This window comes from Melitaea cinxia, chromosome 10 (assembly GCF_905220565.1).
Source record: "Melitaea cinxia chromosome 10, ilMelCinx1.1, whole genome shotgun sequence".
Taxonomy (NCBI): Eukaryota; Metazoa; Arthropoda; class Insecta; order Lepidoptera; family Nymphalidae; genus Melitaea; species Melitaea cinxia.
Genome location: NC_059403.1, coordinates 9,856,210 through 9,883,854, shown reverse-complemented (window position 1 = coordinate 9,883,854; position 27,645 = coordinate 9,856,210). Strand labels below are relative to the sequence as shown.

At 34.2% G+C, this 27,645-nt stretch overlaps 4 protein-coding genes and 1 long non-coding RNA gene across 5 annotated transcripts; 3 read left to right on the top strand and 2 right to left on the bottom strand.

Annotated features, from left to right (window-relative positions):
* Positions 1-504: 504 nt before the first annotated feature.
* LOC123657066 (nudix hydrolase 8-like) lies at positions 505-2,116 on the top strand. The gene is made up of 4 exons (XM_045592663.1): positions 505-610; positions 686-777; positions 886-1,096; positions 1,463-2,116. The coding sequence occupies exons 1-4, from the start codon at positions 505-507 to the stop codon at positions 1,831-1,833; spliced, it is 780 nt and encodes a 259-aa protein (XP_045448619.1). The 3' UTR covers positions 1,834-2,116.
* LOC123657055 (Golgi to ER traffic protein 4 homolog) lies at positions 1,267-5,072 on the bottom strand. The gene is made up of 4 exons (XM_045592653.1): positions 4,733-5,072; positions 4,378-4,660; positions 3,596-3,906; positions 1,267-2,870 (listed from the first exon to the last, which is right to left on the bottom strand). Exons 1-4 carry the CDS (start codon positions 4,843-4,845, stop codon positions 2,621-2,623), a joined length of 957 nt encoding a protein of 318 aa, XP_045448609.1. The 5' UTR covers positions 4,846-5,072; the 3' UTR covers positions 1,267-2,620.
* Positions 5,073-6,735: 1,663 nt separating this feature from the next.
* Positions 6,736-17,050, top strand: LOC123657058 (nudix hydrolase 8-like). The gene is made up of 5 exons (XM_045592655.1): positions 6,736-6,910; positions 7,003-7,142; positions 13,460-13,551; positions 13,632-13,842; positions 16,635-17,050. The coding sequence occupies exons 1-5, from the start codon at positions 6,867-6,869 to the stop codon at positions 17,006-17,008; spliced, it is 861 nt and encodes a 286-aa protein (XP_045448611.1). The 5' UTR covers positions 6,736-6,866; the 3' UTR covers positions 17,009-17,050.
* Positions 17,051-17,771: 721 nt separating this feature from the next.
* On the bottom strand, positions 17,772-18,632 carry LOC123657067. The gene is made up of 2 exons (XR_006743644.1): positions 18,406-18,632; positions 17,772-17,978 (listed from the first exon to the last, which is right to left on the bottom strand). It is a non-coding gene; the product is annotated as an uncharacterized LOC123657067 (long non-coding RNA).
* Positions 18,633-21,863: 3,231 nt separating this feature from the next.
* Positions 21,864-24,407, top strand: LOC123657263. The gene is made up of 3 exons (XM_045592837.1): positions 21,864-21,890; positions 22,910-23,331; positions 23,960-24,407. Exons 1-3 carry the CDS (start codon positions 21,864-21,866, stop codon positions 24,405-24,407), a joined length of 897 nt encoding a protein of 298 aa, XP_045448793.1.
* The last annotated feature ends 3,238 nt before the right edge of the window (positions 24,408-27,645 follow it).

The following is a 27,645-nucleotide window of genomic DNA, read 5'->3' as shown; positions in this document are numbered from 1 at the left end:
TTTTTGGTGTTAGAGGATTACGTCTATCATGACACAAAAATTTGACTTTTGAAAATACGCGCTCTGAAGGAACCGATTGTCTGCTATAATTCTAATTCAAGTCCGAGCGAATTCAACTCGAGTTGGTTCGAGCTAAGCCCTACTCGAGTCAACTCGAGTTACTAAATCGAGTTGCTATCACTAACTTGAATCTTGAGTGTCAGTGATTAAGTGATAACAATCGTATTGATTAATCCTTATGTATTTTTTTCAGTTTTTAAAAATATCTTGTGATAACTACAGTGCCATAAATGTTTACCAATAAAATTTTGTAGTCGCGTATCTATATAACGTTGTATGTAACTTAATACAGTAATCATAGATGAATTTATATTAGTTCATTGATGACATTTTTAATTCTCATTTAATTGATCAATAAAAATTATTTATTAGTAATTTCGTAGAAAGAGATTTTAATCTTTATTAATAAAAAACGAATCTAAATATTCATAACTGTATTTAAAGATGCCTTCGGATACTTTTCAAGGAGTAGTGGACAGATATAATGGTGTTACTGTCGATACTCATGATGAACCATGTGAAACAAACCAATTCATCAATCGTTTATTAGGTAGTGTTATTAAACACTATATTCAAATAAAATCAATATAATTTTTTTCTTTTATTAATATATTTTTATTTTCAGCTTCACTTAAAAAATGGGAAGATGAAAGTAGAAGATGTATTTGGTTTAAGGTTTACATATCAGATGCAGCTTTTGTTCCCATCTTAGCAAATGTATGAAACACTTCAAATTTTATTTTCCATTCTACAGTAATAGACATTGAATTGAAAACTTAACAAAATATGTATAAATTTATTTATGATAATTTATAACATTTTCAGGAAGGCTTCAACTTTCACCATTCAAGAGATGGATTTGTTGCCATGTACAAATGGTTACCTAGAAATTGTGAAGCTAATTTACCCCCAGCGTGTCACACTAATCTTGGAGTTGGAGGTTTAGTTATAAATGACCATAATGAATTACTTGTAGTGGTTGAAAAACATAATGAAATTCCTCATTGGAAATTTCCTGGTGGATATGTAGAGCGAGGTAAATTAATACTAATAATTTTTCAAAATTAAAGCAGGGCAATAACTCACTATTCAAAATTCATATCCTTATCCAATCATATGTAATAAGTTTTTTTTTTTGTTTAGTAACTCTTAAATTACTGTCTAGATAGGTAATTATTGGCTTGCTTCAGAATCACAAAACAAATAAAAATTTCAACATTTTATTATTGATATTAATAACTACATTAGATATAAATAAGACTTTCCTTACCATTTTTTTTTCATATATTTATAAATCAAATAACAAATAGCTTTTTATTGCAAATAAATAGAAATATTTCCACGTGTTACATTTTTAATATCAAATCATATTATATCCAGAAATTTAAAACCTCTTTCTTAGGTGAAGATATCAAAGATGCGGCTATACGAGAGGTAAAAGAAGAAACTGGTATTGATGCAATCTTTGAATCAATGATCACTTTCAGACACAGACACAATGCTACATTTGGCAATTCGGACATTTATGTTGTTGTCTTATTAAAGGCTACATCAACTGAAATAGTAAAATCAGAATTAGAAATAAAAGAATGTAAATGGATGACTATAGATGAATATTTAAACCATCCAAATGCAATTGAATTTAATAAATTTATATTAAAACAAGCATTAGATTTAAAGAAAAGAGGTATATATTTTGATTTGAAGAAAAAAGATGTAACTGTTGGGAAATTCACAACTTGTATTACTTCATTTACTGTAGAAAACATTTGAATTTTGTTATTCTATTGACATTTAAGTAGTTATCTACCTCAATAGACATTATTCTATGTATTGAAAATTAAGTATATATTATATGTATATATAAAATATAGCACTTAGTGTTTGTTTAAAATATGATTGTGAGTCAAGTAAAACTTAAATTTATTACAAAAAGTATATTAGTTAAAGTGGCATTTAAATAATGGAAACTAAACTGTGATTGATGATCCAATTTATAACTATTTCCTTGTTGATTAAATAAATCAAATTCCAAATAAATTGTTATATATGAAAATTTTATATTGTTTTTTTTTTTTATACCACATTCCCTTAAAATATGTAATATGCCAAAATAATGTGTCAAATTGAGGTTCAGTCTATCTATTATGATAAATAGATCAAAGCATAAATATTTAAGAAAAAAAAAACTTTTCAATAAATAAAAAATCGTATAGAACTAGTGTAATCATAATGTTAATAATCCATATAATACAAATACGTAACAGATTATTGCTTTGATATAGTTCAGTATTATAAAAGTGCTTTTAAGACTTAGTTCTAAATGTAACTAACGGTTTTACTAACAAACTCTTGAAGCGACAAATGGTTTTAAACTAAAGAGTATACATTTGTGTTTTGCAGTGAAACAGCAAATATAAAACATATTTTGCACAGTATTAACAATGAGTTGCTATAAACATTCACCAAATATAAAAATTCAATTAGCTTAGTCAGACATATTGGATGTTTTCAAATGAAGTTTAATAAATCAGTAAAATATGTCCTTAAAAATTCCCCACTAGTCCAATTCCGGGACTGGAGCATTATTCCTTTCATATTCCCCTTCTTCATCTGAAGTATCAACATCAACATCACCTATAATGGATTTAAGAAGACCACCAAATATTGAATTATGATTTTTATTCTGAGGGAGTTCAATACCAAACCAAATGCGACCAATGGTGTCCAAATACACTGAGTAATTTGGATCACGCTTTATACTTATTGCATAACAATTTCTTAAAATTTTAAATTGAACAACTTGTTTCCTGAAAATAAAGAAAAAATTATACTCACCAAATATATAATTTTGTTTGCTGACAAACGAAAAAAACCGATGTCAATTACATCGACAAGTAATACAATGTAGATAGATGAAAAATAGTCAAGTAAATACACATTATCAAACATTACTCCAAAAGTAGTAATCAGATCTCGAAGAAATTTAAATATGACATGATAACATCGGCTTTCGATTAAATTAAAAATCATCAACATTGGTACACCCAGTAAAAAGTAATGCGGATTTTTAAGGGTTTCCCTCGATTTCTCTGGGATCCCATCATCAGATCCCGGTTTCCTTATCATGGTATTACACCTGGGATATCTTCTTTCTAACAAAAAAAGAATTATCAAAATCGGTTCGGAAACGACGAAGTTATCCCTGAACATACATAAAAAAATATATATTATATCCGTTGAATTGAGTAACCTCCTCCTTTTTTTAAGTCGGTTAAAAAAGTGTGTCTGTTAACAAGACGTGACTAAAGTTTACGCCTTAGGAATGATTTTTTTTAGTGATATTTAAAAATTTATTTTTCTATCCTACAAGAGATGACAATGGGCAGTAATATGTCAACTCTTAGGTTAGGTCAACATTACTGTTTTATACTTTTTCACTTCCCATAATTTTTTTTCATACAACTGGTCTTATATTTTTTTCTAAGGAATAAAATTTAATAAATAATAGTGATATGTATATAAATTGACTTACTGTTCAATAGCACGTAAAAGAAACCATAAAAAGTTTAATAACGGGAATAAGTATGGAGGACCTTTGTCATTTTTTATTGTAGGATGTAATCCTGTATACTTATTGAATGCTTCTGTGGCCATTTGAACGTTACGCAGACATAGACATTGGAGAACAGCCTGGGCAATAAACAAATCTATTTCTGATTTTAAACCTTTTGTTGTATGCAACTCAATCAACATGTTAGCGTAAGTTGCTCCATCACTTGAGTGTAAGAAATGCCTGTGTGCTGATGTAAACTTTTTCTCTTGCCAGTATATTTCAGCAATTTTCTGTTCAAGGAAAAGTAGAAGAAAAGGTTAAGTATGGTGAAGACAATTTATAGGTAAATAAATATTGTTAACAAACACACACTGCCATCTGTACCTAAGGTAAACAACTTAATGCCTGTGTTTAAGTAACAGACAGCTTGATACAGCTACATTTTTTTGGATATGTATATATATTTGAATTCTAGAATCAGGGTGGCAATCAAACTCACTACCCCTGGAGCAGACAACAGATATGTATGCAAACTGTGCTACGCTAAGGTTAGTCATTATATACATATAACATAAATACTAATTTTTATAGTAGGGGTTTTAAATTCTTCTTCAATATTTTATTAAAGTTACTTTAAAATTTAAGCTAATCTACTGTGGCGAATTTGGGTTTTTTAGTATGAGATTTGTGCTTTTAGGTTAGTTTTAGAATTTTCTAGATTGTTGTGCCTCAAAATTATATAAGCTAACTTTGAAAATTACCTTGTGAAGTAAAGGATGCCCTTTTTTATTATTATCCATGGACCATTTTACAGCATTTGTAAGAAAAGTCTCCCTTTCGGGGATACTTGAACTCATCTTTTCAAATAATTTGGCAATTTTTTCTATCCATTCTTGACAAGGTTTTGTTTCTGATTTATTTAAAACTTCTATTAAAAGGATTGCCAAGTCGGCTCCACTACCTTGTTGATCGCGTTGTAATAAAAGAGTTGAACCTTTATACAATAAATGTAGTAAATCGCTGTACTTCTTTTGACTTAGATATCTGAAAAAACATATAATTAAACATCGTGTATGAGGTTAAATTATGCACAATAATCCCAGTTTTGTTATTTACCTGAAATAAAGTGTTCTGTACATTTGATGTGCCTCATAATATTGACCCGAATTAACAGATGCTTCTAACTTATCTAAAACTCGCGATACACCTCGCTCTCCTCTTCCAGCCATTATTGTTTTTATAGATTATATTATTATTTATTGAATCTTTTACATCACTCACGATAATTTACGTCTTCACAAAAAGTCATTTCACCTTACGAAATTTGTTAAATCCGTATCTCAAACCAATCTTTAACATTGGCTAAAATATAAGTACATCTTAATAAATTTAAGTTTCATGAAACAGCAACATGATTTTAAAGACGTGCACTCCTATTAGAATAGAGTAAAAGAGAAGAAAGATATCCATGGTAGACATATCACAAATATTGGCTAGCACTCGTTCAGGAATTTATTTTTTACGTTTCATTTTATTAAATAACAAGCTGTACCCGCGACTTCGTCTGCGTGGAAACTAACAAAAAAAGTTATTGATCAGTTCGCAGAGTTATAAAATAAGTTTCTAAAATAAAAGTAGCCTAAGTTATTTCTTATTACACCAGCTATCTGCCAGTGAAGGTGCCGTCCGAATTGGTCCAGCCTCAGTTTTAGAGATTAATTTATTGTAAAAAATGTTATTTTGGCATATGTACCGTGTATACATCCATTTGAGTTCAATATAAAGCGGCTGTTTTAATATTACAAACAGACACTGTATACCGCACCCATCGATAACAGTGACGTCCAGCGGCGTTGACGCGAACGAAAAGCTGATGACACTATCGTACATCGTACTAATCTCTCAATCTCTCACCAATTCATCATTGAAATTGGGCTCAGTTGCATGACCTGTATATACGCTTCGGCCTGTAATATCCCACTACTAGGCAGAGACCTCTTTCCCTATGTAAGAGAAGGATCAGAGCTTAATCCACCACGCTGCTCCAATGCGCAGGTGTACATGATAACAACCGGGACCGACGGCTTAACGTGCTCTCCGAGGCACGGTGGGGAGACCCACAAGGACTGCACAAACACTCAGACCATGGCAAACATCTGTATGGCCAATACAAATGTTTGTCACGTGCGGGGATCGAACCCGCAACCGCCAGCGCAACAGGTACAATCCATGGCTGTGACCGTTGCGCCAACGCGGTGCCTGTATATAAGACCGTGTTAATTGACCTTTTGTTCCAAGTTACAATAAGCGCGTTTGGGTGCGTTCCACGTAAGACCCACAACGCCATCGATCACGATCGCTGAAATTGCCGTTCCACACTTCCACTAAAATAAAAAAATTTGGGGGCGTTGCGGGCGAATTTTATAAGTGGAACACATATTTGGGCGCTGTCAAGTATTAGGTGTCATGGTGAAAACATGCAGCTGTCAGGGTTGTGAGTGAATATTTCGTATCAATCAGTCAGTCAGTCAATCAGCTCAGCCTACTGCAGTCCACTGCTGGGCATAGGCCTCCCCAAGTTTGCGCCAGACATCCCGGTTTTTCGCAATCCTCATCCAGTCTGCACCGGCAATCTTACGTAGATCGTCGGTCCAACGGGCCGGAGGACGTCCCACACTGCGTTGGATCGTATAGATTGGAGTAAAACATAATTCCACATGGATTGCCGGGAATTTATCGTTGCGTTTTTGCAGAATCGAATGAGAGATAACATTCACAATTTGACATTGACAGTTTTTTTTTTAATTCACGGCACGTTTTGATGTAATCCAGTTTTGGCTCACCTATATTTTGTGGGCGATGAGGTCGCGAACAGTGACGTCATCTATGACGTCGAACAATCGCTCGCGACGAACACGTTTACGGACGGCTTTAGATGGAATGGAAGTGGAACGATAGAATGGACGCCACGGGCGTTGCGGACGCTTAGTGGAACGTGACCATTGTAGGAGTCTTTATCAAATGTCAAAACGGGCCTATTACATTATATTTTGATGACTATAATTTGATAATTTTTGGTAGTTTATATCATCACAGAGTACTTTATTATATTGTTATATCATGTCGTGATATATTTCGTACTATTAACAATTTGACAGTAGAATTTAGTATATTTTATTTAAGGAGGATTATTATTTATATTTTGTATAACAAATAAGTACATGACAGTAGGTACATTGTAGTAGATATTATGTTGAAAATTAAAAATATCTTCTTTTCTTTGAAGAATGTGAGGTAATAATTACTACGTTAAGTTAATTTAAAACAATTTAATTAATAATACGAGTATATGAGTATGTATTTTTTTAATTAATATTTAATTTTAGAAATATTTCTCGTACTCAATGTAAACATTCAACTCTTCAGTATGAGACGTTTAAAGGCGATAAAGATAGATTCAATGGCGTAACTGTAAATACAGCAAATCTGCAATGTAAAAAAGAATCATTTTTGGATAAATTGGAGGGTATGTGACTTAGTAATTATTATTCTTTATTAACCTTTTCAGCGAAACGGACTCGACATATTCTTCTGATTTTGAAAGGTTTTTTTTAAGTTAATAATGCAAATTTTCGTTATTAAATAGGTTCTTCAAAGAAAGAAAACCTTTAAAGTAAACAGCATTTTCAGAAAAAAAATTATTTTATGAAGATAAGAGTTTAACTCCATAATGAAAGTTAATGACTATCCAATGTCTTTCATACAGACAGAAAGATAGATGCAATTCTACGCATTTTTCTGGAGAACATTAAAAAATGGTCCATAGCAAAAGACTTAAGGAAACTTAATTCTAAATACTTATGAGACAATCAAGATTTATGATGCTTACTGTAAGTAAGAATAAAAGTTGCATCATGTAACAAGCACTATGCACATATATTAATTCAAAGAGAGCTCCAAGGTATTATATATATGCATATTTAGTTTAAGTTTAAGCTGGCTCTCAAATTGATCTGACAAAATACAGGTATTTTACCTACCTGTAGTAAAGTATTTAAAAAACTAATTCTCTATCAGCTTCTAAATAATTTTACAAGAAATAAGCTTTTACATAACAATAAAATTTGGTTTTATTAACGATGCTCAACAATTGATGTCAGTGTAGAGTTTTTCTACTTTAATTGTCAAAGCTTGGGAGGCTTTGTGAGAATCCTTCAGTGTATTCTGTGATTTTGTCCAAGGCATTTGACTGTATACATCATGACACATTAATCAGGAAACTCAGTTACTATGCCATTACAAATACCTCACTAAAACATCTGACTTCTTATATTAGTCATAGATATCAGAGGGTTGAAGTAGACAAAATACATGTCATCTGGGTATGTTGTACAGTTGTCTGGGATGACAGGGACCTCACAAAGCTCAATTCTGGGTCCCTTTTTATTTTGAATATCATAAATATTCACGAGATCGTATTGTTTGCTAATGATACTTCATTAATTTTTAAAGTGCACAGACAAGAAACAAACTGATGATGGAAACAATGCTGTTGCAATGCAGCAATGCATTAATAACTTACTTCTTAATAGTAAAAAAACTAATTATATTAAATTAATCTATTAAATCTGTATTAAATATGTATATGCATAAAAATAGGCATTAATATATCTTACTGATCAACATGCCTAAATAATGTAGCACTCAGGAATGGTAACATACTTATTATTATTATTAAACCTTTATTGCGGTTATAGTTAACAATGTTTCTTACAATTCATGTTGATCGACAATATTACAAAAAGGGTACATGCTAACATATATCTGCGTGTCTTTGGGACACAAAGGCCTCCTCCAACTCCTTCCACTTCTCTCGGGACAATGCAGCTCTCTGCCATAATGGGCCTGCAACCCTTCTGATCTCGTCTGACCATCGCTTCCTTTGTCTTCCTCTCTTTCTTCTAGTGTGAAATCGAGGGGTCCACAGGGACACATCCTTCGTCCATTTATTTCCAGTGTCTCTGAGCATGTGGCCTACCCACCTCCATTTCAGGGTTTTTGTTTTTAATATAACATCTTCCACCTTTGTTATTTTTCTTATATCCTCCGCCCTTTTGCGATCTTGTTTAGTGTAACCCATTATGCTTTGTTCCATAGCCCTCTGACAAGTAACGAGTTTTTGGCCTTGTTTTTGTGTTGTTGCCCATGTTTGGCACCCGTAAGTGAGTATTGGTAGTATACAGATGTTGTATATTTTTCTTTTTATGGCCATGTTATACTGTTTGCCTTTCAACACTTCTTTCAAGGTCCAGAATCTCTTCCATGAGTTTGCAATCCGTCTTTCTATCTCAGAGTCCATTTGATCGTTAAATGCAATAATTTGGCCCAAGTAAATATAGGAATTTACATATTCTATTTCTTCCTCCTCTATTTTGATGTTTATTCAGTATCTATTTGATATTATTTTAGTCTTTGTTTTATTCATTGTTAGTCCCACCTTTTTACTCTCTTGGGCCAGATCTCGGAGCATGGTCTGCAGATTTTCTGGGCAGATCACATATGAGTACTATGTCGTCAGCGAATATTAGGTGGTTCAAGTACGTTCCACTGATATTAATTCCAAAATGGTCCCATTCCAGCTTCCTGAAGACCTCCTATATTACAAACGAGAAAAGCTTTGGTGAGAGTGGGTCTCCCTGTCTCACGCCTCTGCGTATAGGGAACATCTTCCCTTCTGTTTCTAGCTTTATTCTTCCTATACTGTTTGAGTATACATTTTTTATAAGCCTTATATATTTATTATCAACTCCTTGAGTTTTTAGAGCTTCCCATATGCAATCCATGTGCGTGGTCCATTATGCTCTTGACATTTTTCTATGAGCTGTTTTATTACATGTATATGATCAATTGTGGAATAACTCGATCTAAAGCCAGCCTGTTCTCGTCGTTGTGATTCGTCCAAGGTTTTGGTAATGCGTTTATGTATTATTTTTGAAAACACTATATATGTTCGACATTAAGCTTATCGGACGATAGTTGTTTATTTCTGCTCTATCTCCTTTCTTGTGAATAAGAATTATAGAGCTTGTTGTCCATTGCATTGGTATATTTTCAGTGTCTAGGATAAGGTTGAATAAGTTGGTCAGTCTAGTTATTGTTTTTGGCAGATTCGCTTTCATCATCTCGTTGGTTATGTTGTCAGTTCCTGGGGCCTTCTCGTTTTTCTGTGACATTATTGCGTACTGAACTTCTCTTTCTAGAATTTGGGGTATTTCTTCAGGATCAACTTCGATGTATACGTTCATTTCCGGGGTATTTTTAGATGAATACAGTTTTTAATAATATTCTGTTGCAAGTTCTAGAATAGACTGTCTCCTAGTTTCATGTTTGTTTTTATTATCTTTTATTTTTGGAATACAAAGTGTTTCTTCTCTTAATTCTTTCAACGCCTTGTTTATACCTCCTGTTTTGTTAATGTGGTGTATCATACATTTGAATCTTCTGCACGACCTATCCTCTTTTATATTGCGACTAATTTCTTTGCTGAGATCTGTTATTTTTTGAAAAAAAAAAAAAAAATAACAGGTAACATACTAACACTTTTCAAATGCCGGGTTATAAAAAAAAGGTGTTTCCTTAATTGGAATGTCTAATCTTTTAGTCTATACCAATAAATAAAATTAAGAGTCTCTGTTTGTAATATTAAAATAACCACTTATTACTAAATGCAAATGGATGCAAACATGGTACATATACCAAAATAACAAATTTTACAATTTTTGTCTGTCTGTCTCTTAGGATATTCGAGAAAGTTTGAGAATAATTTCTTTCTCACACCTTATTCATTTTATTCAATTATTTACACTTTTGCACACCAATACAAGGTTTTAACAGCATTACAAATGATATATAAAAATAGAATTTGCATCAGTTGCAACAGGCGGCCTTATCGCTAATACCGCGATCTCTTCCAGGCAACCTTTGGGCAGAGGGCTCAATAAGAAGTGTGTCCTTCCTCTCACACCTTCTAGAATGTTCTCGACATTATCGTCCGCCGTAACAATAGGTTCTGCAGCTGTAGCATAAAGTAGTAAAGGCGCGAAATTTAAAAACTCAAATTTTAAAATGTTTTCAGAACTAATTTGAATAACTAAAATTATGTCGCTTTAACTCCAAAATATAAGTTAGCTACGGCTGTATAAAAACATAAAATTTAATAACTTTATTATAGCGACAAATGTAATTTAAGACTTTATTGAAATTGGAATTTTAAATTTCGCGCCATTACTACACATGCTGCTAGCTGCTTCACCAGCGCCACCCACGAATGGAAGTCTTGTGTTCCTACTGATCAATTCATGGTCATACCGTGAATTTTATTTTTTATTATTATGTGATATGACCTTAAATTTTGAAAAGAGTACCGAAATATTTTTTTTCACGTTTTATTTTACTCTCATATAATAACAAATAATGATGAAGAATTATAAAAGGATCAACAAGTGACTTCTCTCCAGACGAGGTTGTGTTACTATATCTTTAATTCACAAGTAGATGCTTAAATAAATAATTTTATATTTGTATGTTCCCAAAATTTTGCAATACATCTTGCAATGCCACCGACTGCCTTATTCCAATGGAAATTCATGATAATTATTGCTGAGTTTTTTAGAATTTCCATTTGTATTTAAATTATAAATAGTTAATCACATGGCATGTGAGTTTATGGACCGCTTTTTTTGACCGACGTCCAAAAAGGAGGAGGTTCTAAATCGACTGGATTTTTTTAGTCGAATCGAAAATTAGAACATTATTTTAACTCCAACTTGGTGTAGCTGATTTCGTTTTTGATGAGTTATGACTTCGATTTATATTCTTATGGGAATAAAAAAAAACTGTGCAATATAACAGATTTAGTTATCAGTAATACGTTGTAGTAGAAAGTAATACTGACCACAGAATTGTCTAGATGTTAACATTTATTATACATACTGGAAAGTACTTAGGAAGTGTAGGCTGTACTGTGCTGTGTATCATTAAAAGTATATTGCAGTTGATATAGATTTAATTTTTCCATCAAAAAGGTCATCTTATACATTAATTGAAATTGTAAAATCAAATAGCAATAATATAATATAGTGTAGGTCGGTACACTACATCGCTATGGTGTAGTGGTGTGTGCACGTGCGCACCTAAACACCGGCATTTGTGGGTTCGATTTCCGCTCCGTGTGGATACATGTATTTGCATGCATACAAATATTTCTTACCGGTTTGGGTGTCTGTCCTATGAGAGCGCGTTAAGCTGTCGGTCCCGGTTGTCACCGTAGAGACTTGATAGCGATCGTTACTCGTAGTAGTGAATGTAGCTGCACATCCGTAGTGGAGTACCGTGGTGGATTAAGCTTGATCCTTCTCCTACATGGGAGAACTCAGGCCTATGCCAAGCATTAGGATGTTACAGGCTAAATCAATTACGTGAAAATTGTCTTAAGATAGTTATCATCTGTACAAACTCCATATTTGTGACCAATTTATAATAAAAGTACATAGCAATTTACAATACTTTACAATAACATTTGGTAGTTTTTTTTTAAACCCCGATAATTTTATTTTTATATAGAAAATAAAATTACGCAGATATATAGATCTCATTTATAATATTATGCCGTGTGGTGTCGGCCGAGTAGAATAGCACCCCCCCACCCCTTTCTTCCCGTGAGGGTCGTAAAAGGCGACCGAAGGATAAACCTCGCCCAAAATCATCAGGGTCCTGGAGAAGGAAAACTTCATTTGAAACCTGGAATAGGGTCTCCGTCAATCATTCGTGGCATAACTTTAAAATGTGAAAAACTCCTGCAGCCGAACTGGCTCCACACGTATTGCCTAGCCAGTGAGGTCGAGAGGGTGGCGCAGAGTTTAGGCAACTCTGCGTTTTCCTGAAGAGTGACCTAGGCGACACAGTGACACTGCCTAAATCGTCTGCAATAGACGGGCCAAGGCTAATGATGATTTTCTGTATGTGACTACCACAACCCCTACAAATCACTATATGTTTCTGGTCCGGAAGCCAGGTACAAATTTGGTAAATTATTTCCTCTCCTAATGCATTCGTAAAATGCATTAGGAATTTATAAAATTACCTTAAAAACTTTTTGTTACACCTTTCAAGGTGACAAACCCAACTGACAAACTTTCTACCGAGGTACAGCCAGCTGACATTAATTTTCATTCATGGTACCATATAAACTATCACCAGGTAAATTTTTAGTTGAGAGGAAATCATTGAAAATATATATATTTTATTTCATGTTCAAGCAGCCAGCTGACGTATTATAACTCACCATATTATGGTCAGATGACTTTATTTTTCCTAGAAGATATAGGGAAACTATAATCCAACAAATTTTAAAGTGGGAGGAAATGACTAAAAAAACTTTATTTTCTCCATGCGTGGGAGACTGCCACTACCCGCCCCACAAAGGCGCATCTGACTGTCGCGAATATTCATAATAGAAATCCCAACAGCGTTTTTCGTAGTTTCGATTGTTACGCAATTGGCTATGAAAATCTGTCACAGACTCCCGGACCATTCGTTATACCTACATTTAAGTATTTCGCAGGACTGGGCGACGATGCATTGTACGTAGGCGGTGAAAAGGTTAATTTTACTTAGATACATCTTACACATCATTACATCTTAAAGTATTAACTTTAAAAAATACCCTTTTTATTTCATTCATATTTAAAAAAAAATTAGACCTCCCACAATACTTATAAAAATAATGAAATAAGTATATTCGTATTTTTTACAATTACTTTACAATTTACGATCATGTTTCAGAATCTTTGAAAACTTGGTCTACAGAAGGAAAAAGGTGTATATGGTTTAAAGTGCATATAAATGATTCAGTTTATATTCCTATATTAGCAGAAGTAAGTATGTTTTAGCTTTCTTTTTTTCATACAAATCATTAGATATTAGATTAATGTTTAAATTACATTGCTATTCTCAGAAAGGTTTTAATTTTCATCATGCCAGAGAGGATTTTGTTATGATGTATAAGTGGTTGCCAGTGGATTCAGAGCCTAATTTACCGCCAGTTTGTCATACAAACCTAGGCGTTGGAGCTTTAGTGTTAAATGATAAAAATCAATTGCTGGCTCTATCTGAAAAAAACTATGACTACCCTCATTGGAAGCTACCTGGTGGATATGTTGAAAGAGGTAATTCTATATTAAATATTTGTAGTTTCCTTATTATATACCGTATTACTAAGTATATAGGTTTATACATATTTAATTTTAATTATTTAGTATGCGCCGAGCATAGGGATTAATAATAGTTACTGAAACCGGCAATAAGCAAGAGCTAAATGTTATTATACAATTTTTCAATCGTAACTGAAGCAGCTTTTACAACATTTTATTAAAACTTTTACAGTTATGCCATAATGATATGGAAAGTAGAAGTAAGGAGCACCATCTCATATGAGAATTCAGCTGGAAAAGTGTCCACTAGTAAATGATAAATTATAAGTACTTCAAAATTCGACCGAAATGGCGCTAATATCACAAAAGGTATGATATTTATTGACCAATTGTAGAGAACGCGAAAAGTTCAAATAATTAGTATTTTAATGCCTTTTATTATATTTATGATATATCATTCTACGTTCACGCTCTATAGAGCATATAGAAATGTAACTATTCACGCAGTCGAATATAATTTGGTAACGACAACCTAAAAAGGTTTCTGTGAGATAACGTTGAAAGACAAAATTTTTTGCACAGTGAAAACTCCCAACCAAAAATAAAAACAGTTCAATTTCAAAGTGGAAGTGTTTAATTCGGTATGTCTCTACCTCTCTTTATTCTTTAATTTGTAGCGCTTCATTTGAAAATACAGTGGTGACTACCTAATTTTATGACTTTGGATGGACACTTTTTAATATACAAAGATTGTGCTCCTTTCGTCTACACTCCATACCTCTCATAAGTCATAATAAATGGATTTTTATTGTTATTGACTCCCGTTTTCTTTTTTTTTACTAGTAAATAACAAGGAATCCAGTATTTTTTTGTAGAAGTGACCTTTTTCAAATAAAACGATGTATGCTGGTCAAATAAAAGTCAAATAATTTTTTGAGTTTACTAACGATATAAACAACGCGCTTGGGAAAATAAGCGTGTGTCGGCTCCGACACGCGGTTGCAGATTACTCCTTAAGAACGATGACCGTGATATTTAAAAATTAAAATGTTATATTAAATGAATAAAATATATATTGTAATTAGCTGATCCGGCAAACGTTACTTTGCTGCTAAACGCTATTAAACAATAGGGGTTGGTGGTAGAAGGGCGAAAATTTAGTCACTTCAGCCTATCACAGTCTACTGCTGGACATAAGCCTCCCCAAGTTCACGCCAAAAATGGCGCGAACTCATATGTTTTGCCCATAGCCCACGCTGGGCAGGCGGGTTAGTGACCGTAGGGCTGGCTTTGTCGCACCGAAGACGCTGCTTCTCGTCTTCGGCCTGTGTTTTTCAAAATTTTGTATTGTATGTATTTTTCAATGCTAAAAAAATATTTAAGTAAAAAAATAATTAAATAAAAATCCTACTACGTAATATTATAAACGCGAAAGTTTGTATGTATGGATGTATGGATTTATGGATGTTTGTTCCTCTTTCACGCAAAAACTATCGAATAGATTTTAATGAAAGCTTACAATAATATAGCTTATACATTAGAATAACACATAGGCTATAATTTTTAAAGATAGTGTGTGACTTGTTCAAAATATAATGATAATTGTCAAGTAAGTCGGAAAAAAAATCTGCCATTTGCGAGCTGTTCTGGCGTACGCTGCAAAAATCGTAGTTTACACGTATATAATGTATAAGAGAAATATTTATCTTAATTAGTCCTACAAAAAAGTCTGCGACAGCATTTATCTATCTTTTTGAGTAAGCTATTATCGCAAAAACAGTGGACCATATATACAAATTTATAATATACTAGCTGACCTGGCGAACTTCGTATCACCTTATTTTTTTCTGAAATATAATAATAACATAATATATCAAAATAAAGTATAGCCTATCTTTTAAGTTGGATCAAACTGCACACGGTGTGCAAATTTGACTAAAATCGGTTAAGTAGTTTAGGAGTCCATTGAGGACAAACATTGTGATACGAGATTTATATATATTATGATTTCTAATGCACATTTGGTAGTAATAAATTGACTTTTATGTCGCAGGACCAATTTTGATGAATTGTGATGATATTGAGAAGATAATAAGCTACTCGAAGTACTTAATAATCTTGCGCATCAGTCAAAAAAAAATGAAAAAAATATTTTGGGGTAGACCGCTTTTATAACATAGGGGCTAAAAATAATTTACGACTGATTCTCAGATCTACCAAATATGCACAAAAATTTTCATAAAAATCGATCAAGCTGTTGCGGAGGAGTTTGGCCCTTAACACTGTGACATGAGAATTTTATATATTAGATTATTTAAACGCTAAAACTCTAAAATTAAAACATAATTTGACGCTTGTTATTTTATGCTTGTTAATTATATGCTTGCCAGGATAACTATTTTAGCCTAAGTCAAATAATTACTTAGATAAATCCGACTCCGACTTGATAAGTCAAATTTCGGGAATTTTTGAAAGCTAGAAAGCGTGAAGATTAAGAAACTTGGTTCTAACGCAGCGACTAACTTACTACAGAAGTTCTAGAATAAATAATACGCTCAAAAACTAGTCACCTTCACTAAAACACGTATTGATGCTTGAAAGTACAAGTTGTCTTGGCGTGAGAATGAGCTGAACTGTCTAGAATGTATTAGGGTTTGAAAACACTCTCATAAGTCGTTTCACTTAAAATAAAAATCACACCCACATACACTACATAAAGTAGGCATATATGTATTATATTGCGTGTAGTAGAGTTATAGATCTTATTATAAGTTTCGTTTATAAAAATTGTATTTTTTTTTGTTCAGGTGAAGATATAGTTGAAGCTGCCAAGAGAGAAGTTAAAGAAGAAACAGGTGTTGATTCAAAATTCACATCTTTAATTACATTCAGGCATACGCACAATATGACGTTTGGTAATTCGGACATCTACGTTCTTCTGTTGATGAAGGCTTTATCGGATGTAATAACAATATCTCAAAGAGAAGTAAAAGATTGCAAGTGGATGAATATTGATGATTACAGAAATCATCCCCACGTCCATGAATTTAATAAGTTAGTGATCGATCGCGCACTGTTTTATAAAGAGAATAACTTGAAATTGGACATACAAAAGAAAACAGTAAAGTGGTCACAGTTTACGAGAGAAATGAATTATTTAATGGTTACCAGTTATGACTAATTATAACATTATTGTTAATTTTTACATTTGTTGTATTATTGTTGTTTAGTTATTGTTATATTTGAATAAAATTTGATTTTTACGTTTAATATTTTTATATACCATTCTATAAACTATGATAAGGATAATTTTTAAAATAGAAACATGAAGCACTACCCAATTTTTAAGAATTGTTTAAAAATGAAGTTCTGTTCAATAGGTACATCATATATATTAGGTATATCTTCAAACAGTTAAGTTTGTAGAATAAATTATATATTTATCACAATGACGTACAAGAATATTCTAAAGGTTCTATACTATGATAATGCTTAAGGAACGTTTACGATTATTTTGTATCTTTTTGTTTGTTTCGTCATGCGTGTCGCGTACTTTTTGTGCAGGTCAATTATTATGTTACAAGCTTGATGTTCATTTATGTTACATGTAGGCATCATGTAGGTAGGTTATACTTACAAAAGGTATTTCCAGTGCTACGTAGACAGCCTAATATTGAGCCACGTATACATTAATTATAACTTATTATTAACATATACGCGTATTTGAATTACATATACTTACTCGTAATTCTGTTGAAAAAAATATTAAAAAAATATTGTATAGTTTTAACATACAAATGGTAAACAATGAATTGAAATTCAAGTGCCGTTAAATCGCTGAACTTAAAAATACGTTAGTTAATCCATAAGTTCAGAGATGTCATGCTATGTTTATAGCTATAATGAGCTAAATATTGAATTGATTGGTTAATAAATACAACACATTGCAAAATATAAATATATAATTTTTTAATTTTACATATTTAATCATCACAAGTTTGAATGAACAATTTCAGTATTTTTTATAATTTTAAGCCAGTGATATTATTGTAGGTTTCCGGGCTATAGGATAGTTTTCGTACAAAAAGACGTGAAATTCTTTTCCATGCGCATAACGAGTCGTTGCTAATTTGCTTTGACTGTACATCGGTCTGTAACAAAAATGTGAATGATATATTAATTGTGTCTTTAGTTGTCAGTTGTGTAATGTATACTGCTATAATGATTTATAACGCAATAAAACTATCACTTTTACTTTGCCTCTTTGGTAAAAAAGTTTATAACAAATCTTATTTGCAGTAGATACTACGTAAGAATAGCAATTTATTATTATTGAAAAAAAAAATGCTAAAAAAAAGTTTGAAACCTCTTAACCTGTCCAATCGAATTTTACGTTAATATGTCTACCACATACATAGACATTTGTTTTCTACGTCTACTTCAAAAACTAATTAATAGTAAATACTTAGTATGTTTGATAATGTTCAGTTTATAAAACGTATTTGCATTTTCTTAATTAGGTATGCTTACGTTGTTATTAAAGTAAAAAGTACGAAACGTAAAGAAGTTTTTGCTTACCTTAGCCTCGGTTTTGCTGTGTTTATAAGTAATCACTAACGAGAAACCAAGAAATAACAACTTGAATGATATAGCTATAGTAGCAACTATTAAAAATGCGTATGTCATGATAAAGGCTTAAAATATCTTTAAAACAAGGTTATTGCACCGTTTCGAACCGCGAACGAAACAGACTGCTGGTTACAGTGATCAAACTGGCTGGTAGGTACAGTTTCTAGGGTTCCGCTACAAAATGTTCAAACATAAAATAGAATTCTTTAAGTGAAAAATATCTTTTTTTATCCTTAATTACATGGTATTATTTTTAATTATAATTAACAGTTATGTGAAGTAATATACGACAAAGTATAAAAACAATAGGTATATGTATATAAATTAATTGTGTAGCATGTTATTCCGAGTACGTTAAATTTAACATTTGAGTTATCACACGGATCCTTTTAAACTTAATTTTATTTATAACTAGCGACCCGCCCCAGCTTCACACGGGAGCAATGCTGATACTAAATATAAAATAAATATAAGCAATGTAAGCGCAAAAAAAAATTAATTTATGACATTACATTAGAAACCTCTAAGACTATCGGTGTTCCTCTACTGTATTGTGCATCTATTATACATATAAACCTTCCTCTGGAATCACTATTTACCATAAAAAACCGCATCAAAATCCGTTGCGTAGTTTTAAAAATCTAAGCATACAAATAGCGGGAAGCGACTTTGTTTTATACTATGTAATGTTTACCAAAAGCTTAACAACCATAATGTATAGAATATAGTAGCCATAGTATGTATAGTATAGAATCGTATACGCTTATATTATGTACTAGCTGCCGGACAGACTTCGTTCGGTCAAAAGTTAAAAGTAAGTTTTTTTTAATAGTATTAAAACCTTCTGTGGGCCATAAAGAACTTAAAAAAATAAATTAACCGAATTGGTCGAGTCATTCTCGAGTTGTGCGCTTGGCAACATTCATTTCTATAATATATATGGATGAGGATTGCGGAAAACCGGGATGTCCGGCAGTGGACTGCAATAGGCTGAGCTAACTGACTGACAGCCTTATCATTCAGATTAATAAAGTGTGTATCTGTACTAATAAATGAAGAGATGGTTTTTTGTTTGGTTATACTGCGAAATTACTGAACCGATAGGAATAATACGTATACCATAAGAAGCAACGTCTTTCGGAGAAGGTTTTAGTATATGATATATTGTTGATTACTTATTGTATAAAAAATATGGTCAGCAGAGTTCGGTAGTATAGAAATTAATTGTTAAGCGTTTAAATATAAATAACGAGACAGACCTTTTCAATCTGACAATCCAATACTTAAGAGGGTATAATTGATTGGAGACGCTTGTCTGAATAATTTTTTAGGTTAATTGATAAATTGAAATTAATTAAGATTAATATAAAAAATTAAATTATCACAAATTTCTGAAATATTTAACAGCTCAAAGTTCATTTGCAAATTCTCCCACAGTATACGAATAAAGAAAACACCCAAAATAAAATTTGCTGTAACATAATGCAAAATAAGCTTACCTATATAAACAATAAGAGACTTTATACTGTAGTGCTGGAAAAAGTTGACGTCATACTCAACTTACTTAATGATTTAAAGCTATGCCTGCTGATTTTTAGTGTACCCATTTGTGTACTACGAAAAAATTCAGAATCTGTACGACTTTTTAGTGATTCTAAGAGTATATAAGTGAATTAAAAGAAGTGTTTATAATCCGTGAAATGGTTAAAGTCCTTAAATAATACCCTGCTTCTGCTCCGCGGGTTGCGGTTTCCGGGTTCGATTCCTCATTCATTTTATATATTAGATATTATCAAAGTAATTTTATTGGACTTTTATAATTTTCAATTATCTACGGAACCCTGAATTAGTGTATAGCCGCTAATTACTAATGAGTTGATAATTATACAATATAATTTACAAATTTAATTGATGTAATATATATCTCAGATTTATATCACGATGCCTACGATAATTTGTAAAATTCTATCTATATTAGTCATACTTCGCTATGTGTTTTTGTTTAGTTGGATAACGCCGCGGCCCCAAAATGACATTCATTCATTGTCTGTCAGGTTTCGTCCATGATTATCCGCGTTTTTCAAGCGTATTTTTTATCATTACCGTGTGTTTATGTCAACGTCTTAAATTATTTTTAAGGAGACGAAGGGAAGGCGAAATGGATTTACCAGAAAAAAACCTTATACCAATATTAGTTTACATCAGCCTAATTTCAAGAAATAGTATAAATCAGATTGCAGCTATTCCTACAAGATTCCTTTGCTGAAAACAACTGTCTTCAATCAATGTATATTGGTATTGTTGTTGGTTGCTTGTGTACCAAATATGGTTTATGAACCATGCCTCGAATCGCAGTTACCAACCTTGCCATGACCTAGAAATTACTGATCTTAAGAAAGCTCACAGTCACTCTGCGGGTAATAGAAAGAACTTCGCGACAGAATAAGAAACGAGGATAAAACACATTGCAAAGCTAAAATTTTATTTATCATGGTATATTGTACTAACTGAGGTACGGCACAGCTGGAAATTTCCTTCTCAAAATATGGAGCAGCCCGACTGGGGTAGTACCTCGACCTCAGAGAAGATCACAGCTAAATATTACGGTTTTCAAGCAGTGTTCTGTTCCTGTTGGCGAGTAAGGTGACCAGAGCTCCTGGAGGGAATTGGGGATAGGGTCGGCAACGCGCTTGCGATGCTTCTGGTGTTGTAGACATCATAAGTCACGGTAATCACTTACCATTAGGTGACCCGTACGCTTGTTTGCATACCTAGTCATATAAAAAAAAATGTCATTAAGCGGTTGATGTAATAAATATGTTTTCGCGCATAGATGTGGTGTTATGGATAATGCCAGAAAATGCTTAAATAGAAAGAAAGAAATACTTACATTTATATGGTACACTAGCTATACCCGCGACTTCGTCCGCGTGGAATTTAACAAAAAAGTTATTGTTCAGTTCGCAGTCATAAAATATATAAATTTCTAAAATAAAAGTAGCCTTAGTTACTTCTTATTATATCAGCTATCTACCAGTGAAAGTTGCGTCAAAATTGGTCCAGCCGTTTCAGAAATTAGCCGGAACAAACAGACAGACAGACAGACAGACAAAAATTGTAAAAAATGTTATTTTGGTATATGTACCCTATATAGTAAAAGTAAAAAAAGCGGTTATTTTAATATTACAAACAGACACTCCAATTTTATTTATTTGTATAGATTATATTAATCACATTTTTAACATACAATGATCAACAAAATAAACAGCATGTGCTTAATAAACAACAAAATTAAAAAAAAAAAACAAAAAAGCAATGAAGAAGTTTGTCATTTATTTAATGGATAAATTATAAAAAATTAAGTAAAATAAAACAAACGTAAAATAAGTGATAAAATATCTTAATAAATGAGAAAGTTATGGAAATTTAAAGTTGTGAGTAACTGCGGAGTTGCCGATTCTCAGCAGAATCTACATTCCGAATTGGTGGTAGCTTTCCTTGTACAAAAATAAAAATCACTAAAGTTTTGATTTGTAAAATGACGATTCGAAAGTGCAAGGAGCCTATTTGAATAAAGTTGTTTTTGATTTTGATTTTTGATTTTGTGCTTGCAAGAATAATAATTTTGTTACACACGGTGCTCCAGCATGTTACGTCATACGACCTAGACGACGCGACGCTGCAAGTATTCACCGAGTACGTACGACTGTATTGTTGTGTAGTTGCTTACGCCGTTCGATTCGTATTTTGCTTATTACCCGATGGCATAACATTAAAAAAACCTATAAATATTGTATCGATCCTATATCCAACTATTGTTGAAGTAATACTTCTTTGTGAACGCTTGACTTGGGGAGTAAGCTGGTGAATGCGTGACGAGAGCGTTACGAGATGTGATCGCGAGCACACATTTTCTTTCTATCTCATAGCCAGTTACATTTAGTTACATTTCGTAAGACACAGTGCAGGCCTATTGCTAAATAAGTTATAAGTTTTACTCCAGTCGTGTTGTCTAAAGCATATTCGTTTTGAAGTAAAACTATTTTACGCTTGCTTGGAGCAAGCTGGTGACAGCGTGACTAGAGCATTACGAAAATTGTGATCGGGTGAGGCGAACGGAAGTTGAGAAAGAAATAAATAAGTTAGATGGAGCTAAAAAAGTTTTACTTCAGTTTTTGGTCTAAAGCTCACTCGTTTTTTCGTGTAACAAATAATATGACAACAAGGAAAAAGAAAGGCGATATATCGAGGTACTGAGATGTATGTACGACGCGGTGACGATGACCGTCCAAGACCAGAGAACTAGTCTATTTTCCTTTGGCGTGGGGGTGTCTTTAAGACCTTGGATTAAGTGGGACCCAAATGCTGGGCGGCCTAAACGAGTCCTCCCGACGAGTCTGTCTCGGTATGAATTTGGACAAAACGAAAGTTATGTTTAACAACCAAATGCTAGGATGCGGAGTTGCTAAATGAGGAATCCCCCAGTGAGGCACCACAAGATATTCCTGCTACAGAAGGCCCTATCCCTTGTATAAAGCCGGAAGAGATAACTCTGGCAATCAAACGAATGACAAATAATAAAGCCTGTGGTCCTGACGATATCCCTGTTGAATTCTGGAAGCGAATGGGAGATACTGGCGTACTGTTTCTGACTAAACTTTTCAACAAGTTCCTAGCTGATGAAATTCCGGACGAATGGCGGAAAAGCTTTCTCATCCCTTTTTATAAACATAAAGGTGATATAAGACTCTGCGACAACTACAGAGCTATAAAGCTGATCTCACATTCCTTCAAAATATGGGAAAGAGTCATCAATCAAAAGCTACTTGAAATAACTAGCGTCACTGAAAACCAATGCGGATTCGCTGCCGGTAAGTTCACAATTGATGCTATACACTCGGTCAGAACCTTGATGGAAAAGTACAGAGACAACAAAACGGACTTGCACATGATATTCATCGACCTAGAAAAAGCTTTCGATCGGGTACCGAGAGAACTAATTTGGCGTGCTTTAAGGGCTCAGAGTGTGCCCGAGCATTACATAATGCTTATCAAAGATATGTACCACCAAGTATCAGCCAAAGTGCGAACTCCAGCGGGAACAGGCGATGAGCTTGGTGTGAAGGTTGGTGTGCATCAGGGTTCCGCACTCAGCCCTCTGCTATTTAATATTGTAATGGACCATCTCACCTCACATCTGCAACGAGCGCCACCATGGGACATTCTGTATGCGGACGACGTCGTCCTCATCAGTGAAGATGCAAATAGCCTGCAGCAGATTTTGGAAAAGTGGAGGGAAGCTCTGGAAACATCAGGCCTGCGAATAAGCAGAGAGAAGACCGAGTACATACATTGTAACTTTAGCGGCGTCAACAGCAAACACACCATCTTTCTGCAGGATACCCAGCTAAAAGAAGTAGACCATTTCCGTTCCATTTTTCATATTCCGTATAAATACTGGGTGGATGAAATGGAGAGAACTGTCCGGCGTGCTATGTGACAGCCGAATGCCCGTTCGCATAAAGGGACGAGTATACAAAACAGCCGTCAGACCAGCCATGACATACGGAGCTGAATGCTGGCCTCTCAAAAAGCAGCACGAAAACCAACTGCACTGCGCAGAGATGAAGATGCTCAGGTGGGCAGGTGGTGTGACTAGGCTGGACCATGTCAGAAACACACATATACGAGGAACCTTCAAAGTAAGACCTATCCCAGAAAAACTACAGGAGAGCCGCCTGCGGTGGTACGGACACATTATGAGGCGACCATCTGACCACATGACCAGAAAAGTGCTGGATATTAAAACTAAGCCCCGAGGACGAGGAAGACCCCGAATCACATGGATCGCTGTAGTAAATAAGAACCTCAAACAAGCCCAAGTCACCAAAGAGAAGACCCAGGACCGTGTTGTCTGGAGGCACATGATACGGGGGGCCGACCCCAAATGAAATGGGAAAGAGTCAGGCAAAGAAGAAGAATGTTTAACAACCAAATCATACCGAGACCGGTATCAGTCGATGGTATCCTTCTCAAAGTTGTTCAGGATTATTGTTGTCTACTTAGGCCACACCATTCAACTGGCCGGTACAACTTTACGAAGGCAGCTGATAGGAAGATTCGGTTGGGATGGGCGGGGCTTGGCAGGCTTCGTCGAGTCTTCACTTCGAAGATTCTGCAATGCTTGAAGATAAAAGTCTTCGAGTAATGCGTCCTGCCTATGTTAACATACGATGCAAAGATGTGGACACTGACGAGAAGACTAGTACACAAGTTTAAAGTCGCTTAACGTGCAATAAAAAGGGGTTTCCTTGGGAGCTCTCAGGGATCAGAATATATGATAGACTGAAGTGAAGGAAAAAGTGCTACAAATTAATATCCCTCCCTAAATATCTAAATATGTGTGTGATTAAGATCATTTTGAATCGTGAGTAGGTTCGGAATATCTTATTCAGTAAAAATAACTATATACGAGTACTTTATGTAAATATCTTTGTTAATAACGTTATATCTATGTAAGTACCGTAAAAATAGAAATTATTTATAGGTTGAAAATGACACAGAAAATTTAATCAAATTATAGCATAGTCCTTTGACGAAGCCTTCTTCCATTGTAGTATAATAAAAAGTACACATTCTTAAATAATAAATAAACAAACGACTGTACGTAAATAAACACGAAAGAAGCAAGATATCTAGCGTGACTCTGAAACTAATACTTGAATGATTCGTGGTGCGTTAATAGCGAATAGGTCACATGACGTCACAGGCGTATCAGAAACCGCAGATGTTCCGTACTAAAAAACGTAATCAATTTTCAATCAAATTTTCAATCATTTATTTCCAAGCTATTTATTGATGGATTTCAAAAACTATTTCAGTGATCGATTAGTTTTAATGTATATTTTAATACCATTACGTTGAATATAATATTAACAGCATCAGGAAACTTCTCCATTAGATGACTGTTCTGGTGTAATGGTGCGTGTGCCGACATGCGTCTTAAACCGCCTCAATCCAAGCGCCCTCCTCATACTCCACCTCCTTTGACCATATATTACGCCAGAAAGGGACGAGTTGTTGACCTTCGTTCTCGGTTTTAGGGAAGAATAAAAAAAGCACGGTATCGGGATCTCTAGTTTTCTGTAAAACTATTTCTGATCACTCACGCAGAGGTGATTTTGTCGGAAGCGTTCGACTCTCTCACGGCTGTCGAAGCGCCCGTTAGTCTATCGGCTATATGTCGGGCTGGTCGAGACTGTGGATACCTAGCCCGTTGAAGGCTAGTGTAGCGCACAATCTTTGACCTTGTGTTGCTCGATCTGAAGGATAGTAGGCTACCAATGAGAACCCTGGCTAGGTCGATACGGCGTTCTATTTTCCTCTTGCAGGCTTCTACGTCACTACTCTTATGAGTAGAGTGACCAGGCTATTGGATCATGACTTAGATAAGGCAGTGCACTGTTAGAGCGGCAACGAAGAGAACAGAACCGGTATTATCAAAGTCGAGGCTGCCTTTTAAGTTGGAGGGAACAGCGCATAATTTTAGGCAAATTATCCCTGCTGCGCTTGGCACTCCCGCATGCCGCATACCGCAAGGCCGAACCTGCAACGTCGCGTGTGAGCGGTTCTCCAGATTAGGTTAATTTCTCATATGAAATCTTTTACTTCGCGTCGTCCTGTCTCTTTCGTACTCATTAAATACAGTGCTAGGAATCGTACTAAACTTCGTTTCTTTGGAACACAATCACTAGTGCTCTACTTGTACAAATTAATACCAAATGTACGTAATATACAAATACACTGTTGTATAGGCATAGTAGAATAAAATAATTTAATGTAGTATAGTATAGTTTTTTATATAAAGAAATCGGTATAGGATATAAAATTACACAGGTTTACACAGGTCAATTATATTTGGAGTGGGGGTGTACTGCACCAGCGCTCTTTAGGACGAGCTGCCTTTATTAGTCTGATTGGCTGGGATCACTTTTAAGAAATTTTCTTACCAATGAGCATGTGTTTAGAACTGCTGCTTTTTGTAATAATTGGTAAGTGTTCGCTGGTAATATTAGTGTATGTAGAGACGTATGTAGTCGGGTAGGTATAGCTCCTGTTGTAGAAAGTACTATTGGGACTATTGTCATTTTTTGTAAATGTCAAATTCCGGTTAATTCATATTTTAATTCGGTATACTTAGTTATTTTTTCTAAATCAGATTAGCCATTTCTGAGATTAGCGTGCACAAAGGCAAAGACAAACAGACAAAAGTTCTAACATTGTTTTAGTTGCTATTTGTGTTGATAAAGATCCCAATAATATTTTTTCTCATATATCTTCCATGTACAGACAGAAAACCGGTACATTTTTATTATAATTATTATAATTCTGGATATCACTCCACCCGTTTAATATATAATATATACATATATATTATGTAATAAATACATAATAATATAATATATTATAAAATGCCCCCCAAAATCCTACCTTACGCCCGAGTCGACCATCAGACCTCGTGGGGGGCGGGCAACGTATACAATGAAAACTTATACGGCCAACAAGGTTCAGGTAAACCCAGTAAAATGGAGAGTTTTATTAATGATGAACGTATAGAGCCGCTTCCCGGGGGTGAGCGCCGGGGCACGTTTGGAGCTGACGCTGGACGTGACAGCATGCAAACCGTCAGCGGCTCTTTGCTGAGCAGGCGGGCGAGAGCCGGGGGACCCGAAGATACTACAGCCGACCAACGGGGCGGGGAGGGGACGGATGATGTTTTGCAGAGTAGGGCTTCGCCTACAAACTCTGTCGGCTCATCTGCATCGACCACAAATAAAGCAGTAAGTGATGACAGAAGACGCAAGTGGTCAACAGAAGAGCTTGAAGAACTCATGTTCTTTTACTTCAAGGCTAGATCAGGAGGAGCCGGGTACATAAATAGATTAGAAGAACTTTTTGCAGCAAGAAACCCTGAAAATCCAAAAATCCTAAAATTTTACGGAAACACTTTAGCCAACCAAGCTCGTAGAGTTATCAAACAAAATGTTATTTCTCAAGAACTTCTCAACCGCATACAAAAAAGAGCTGAAGGAATAGTTACTACAGAAAACATAGATCATTTTTCAACACCAAGCCACATAGAACATACTCACATTCAAAGTGAGGAATCGGGTATAACTCAAATACAAA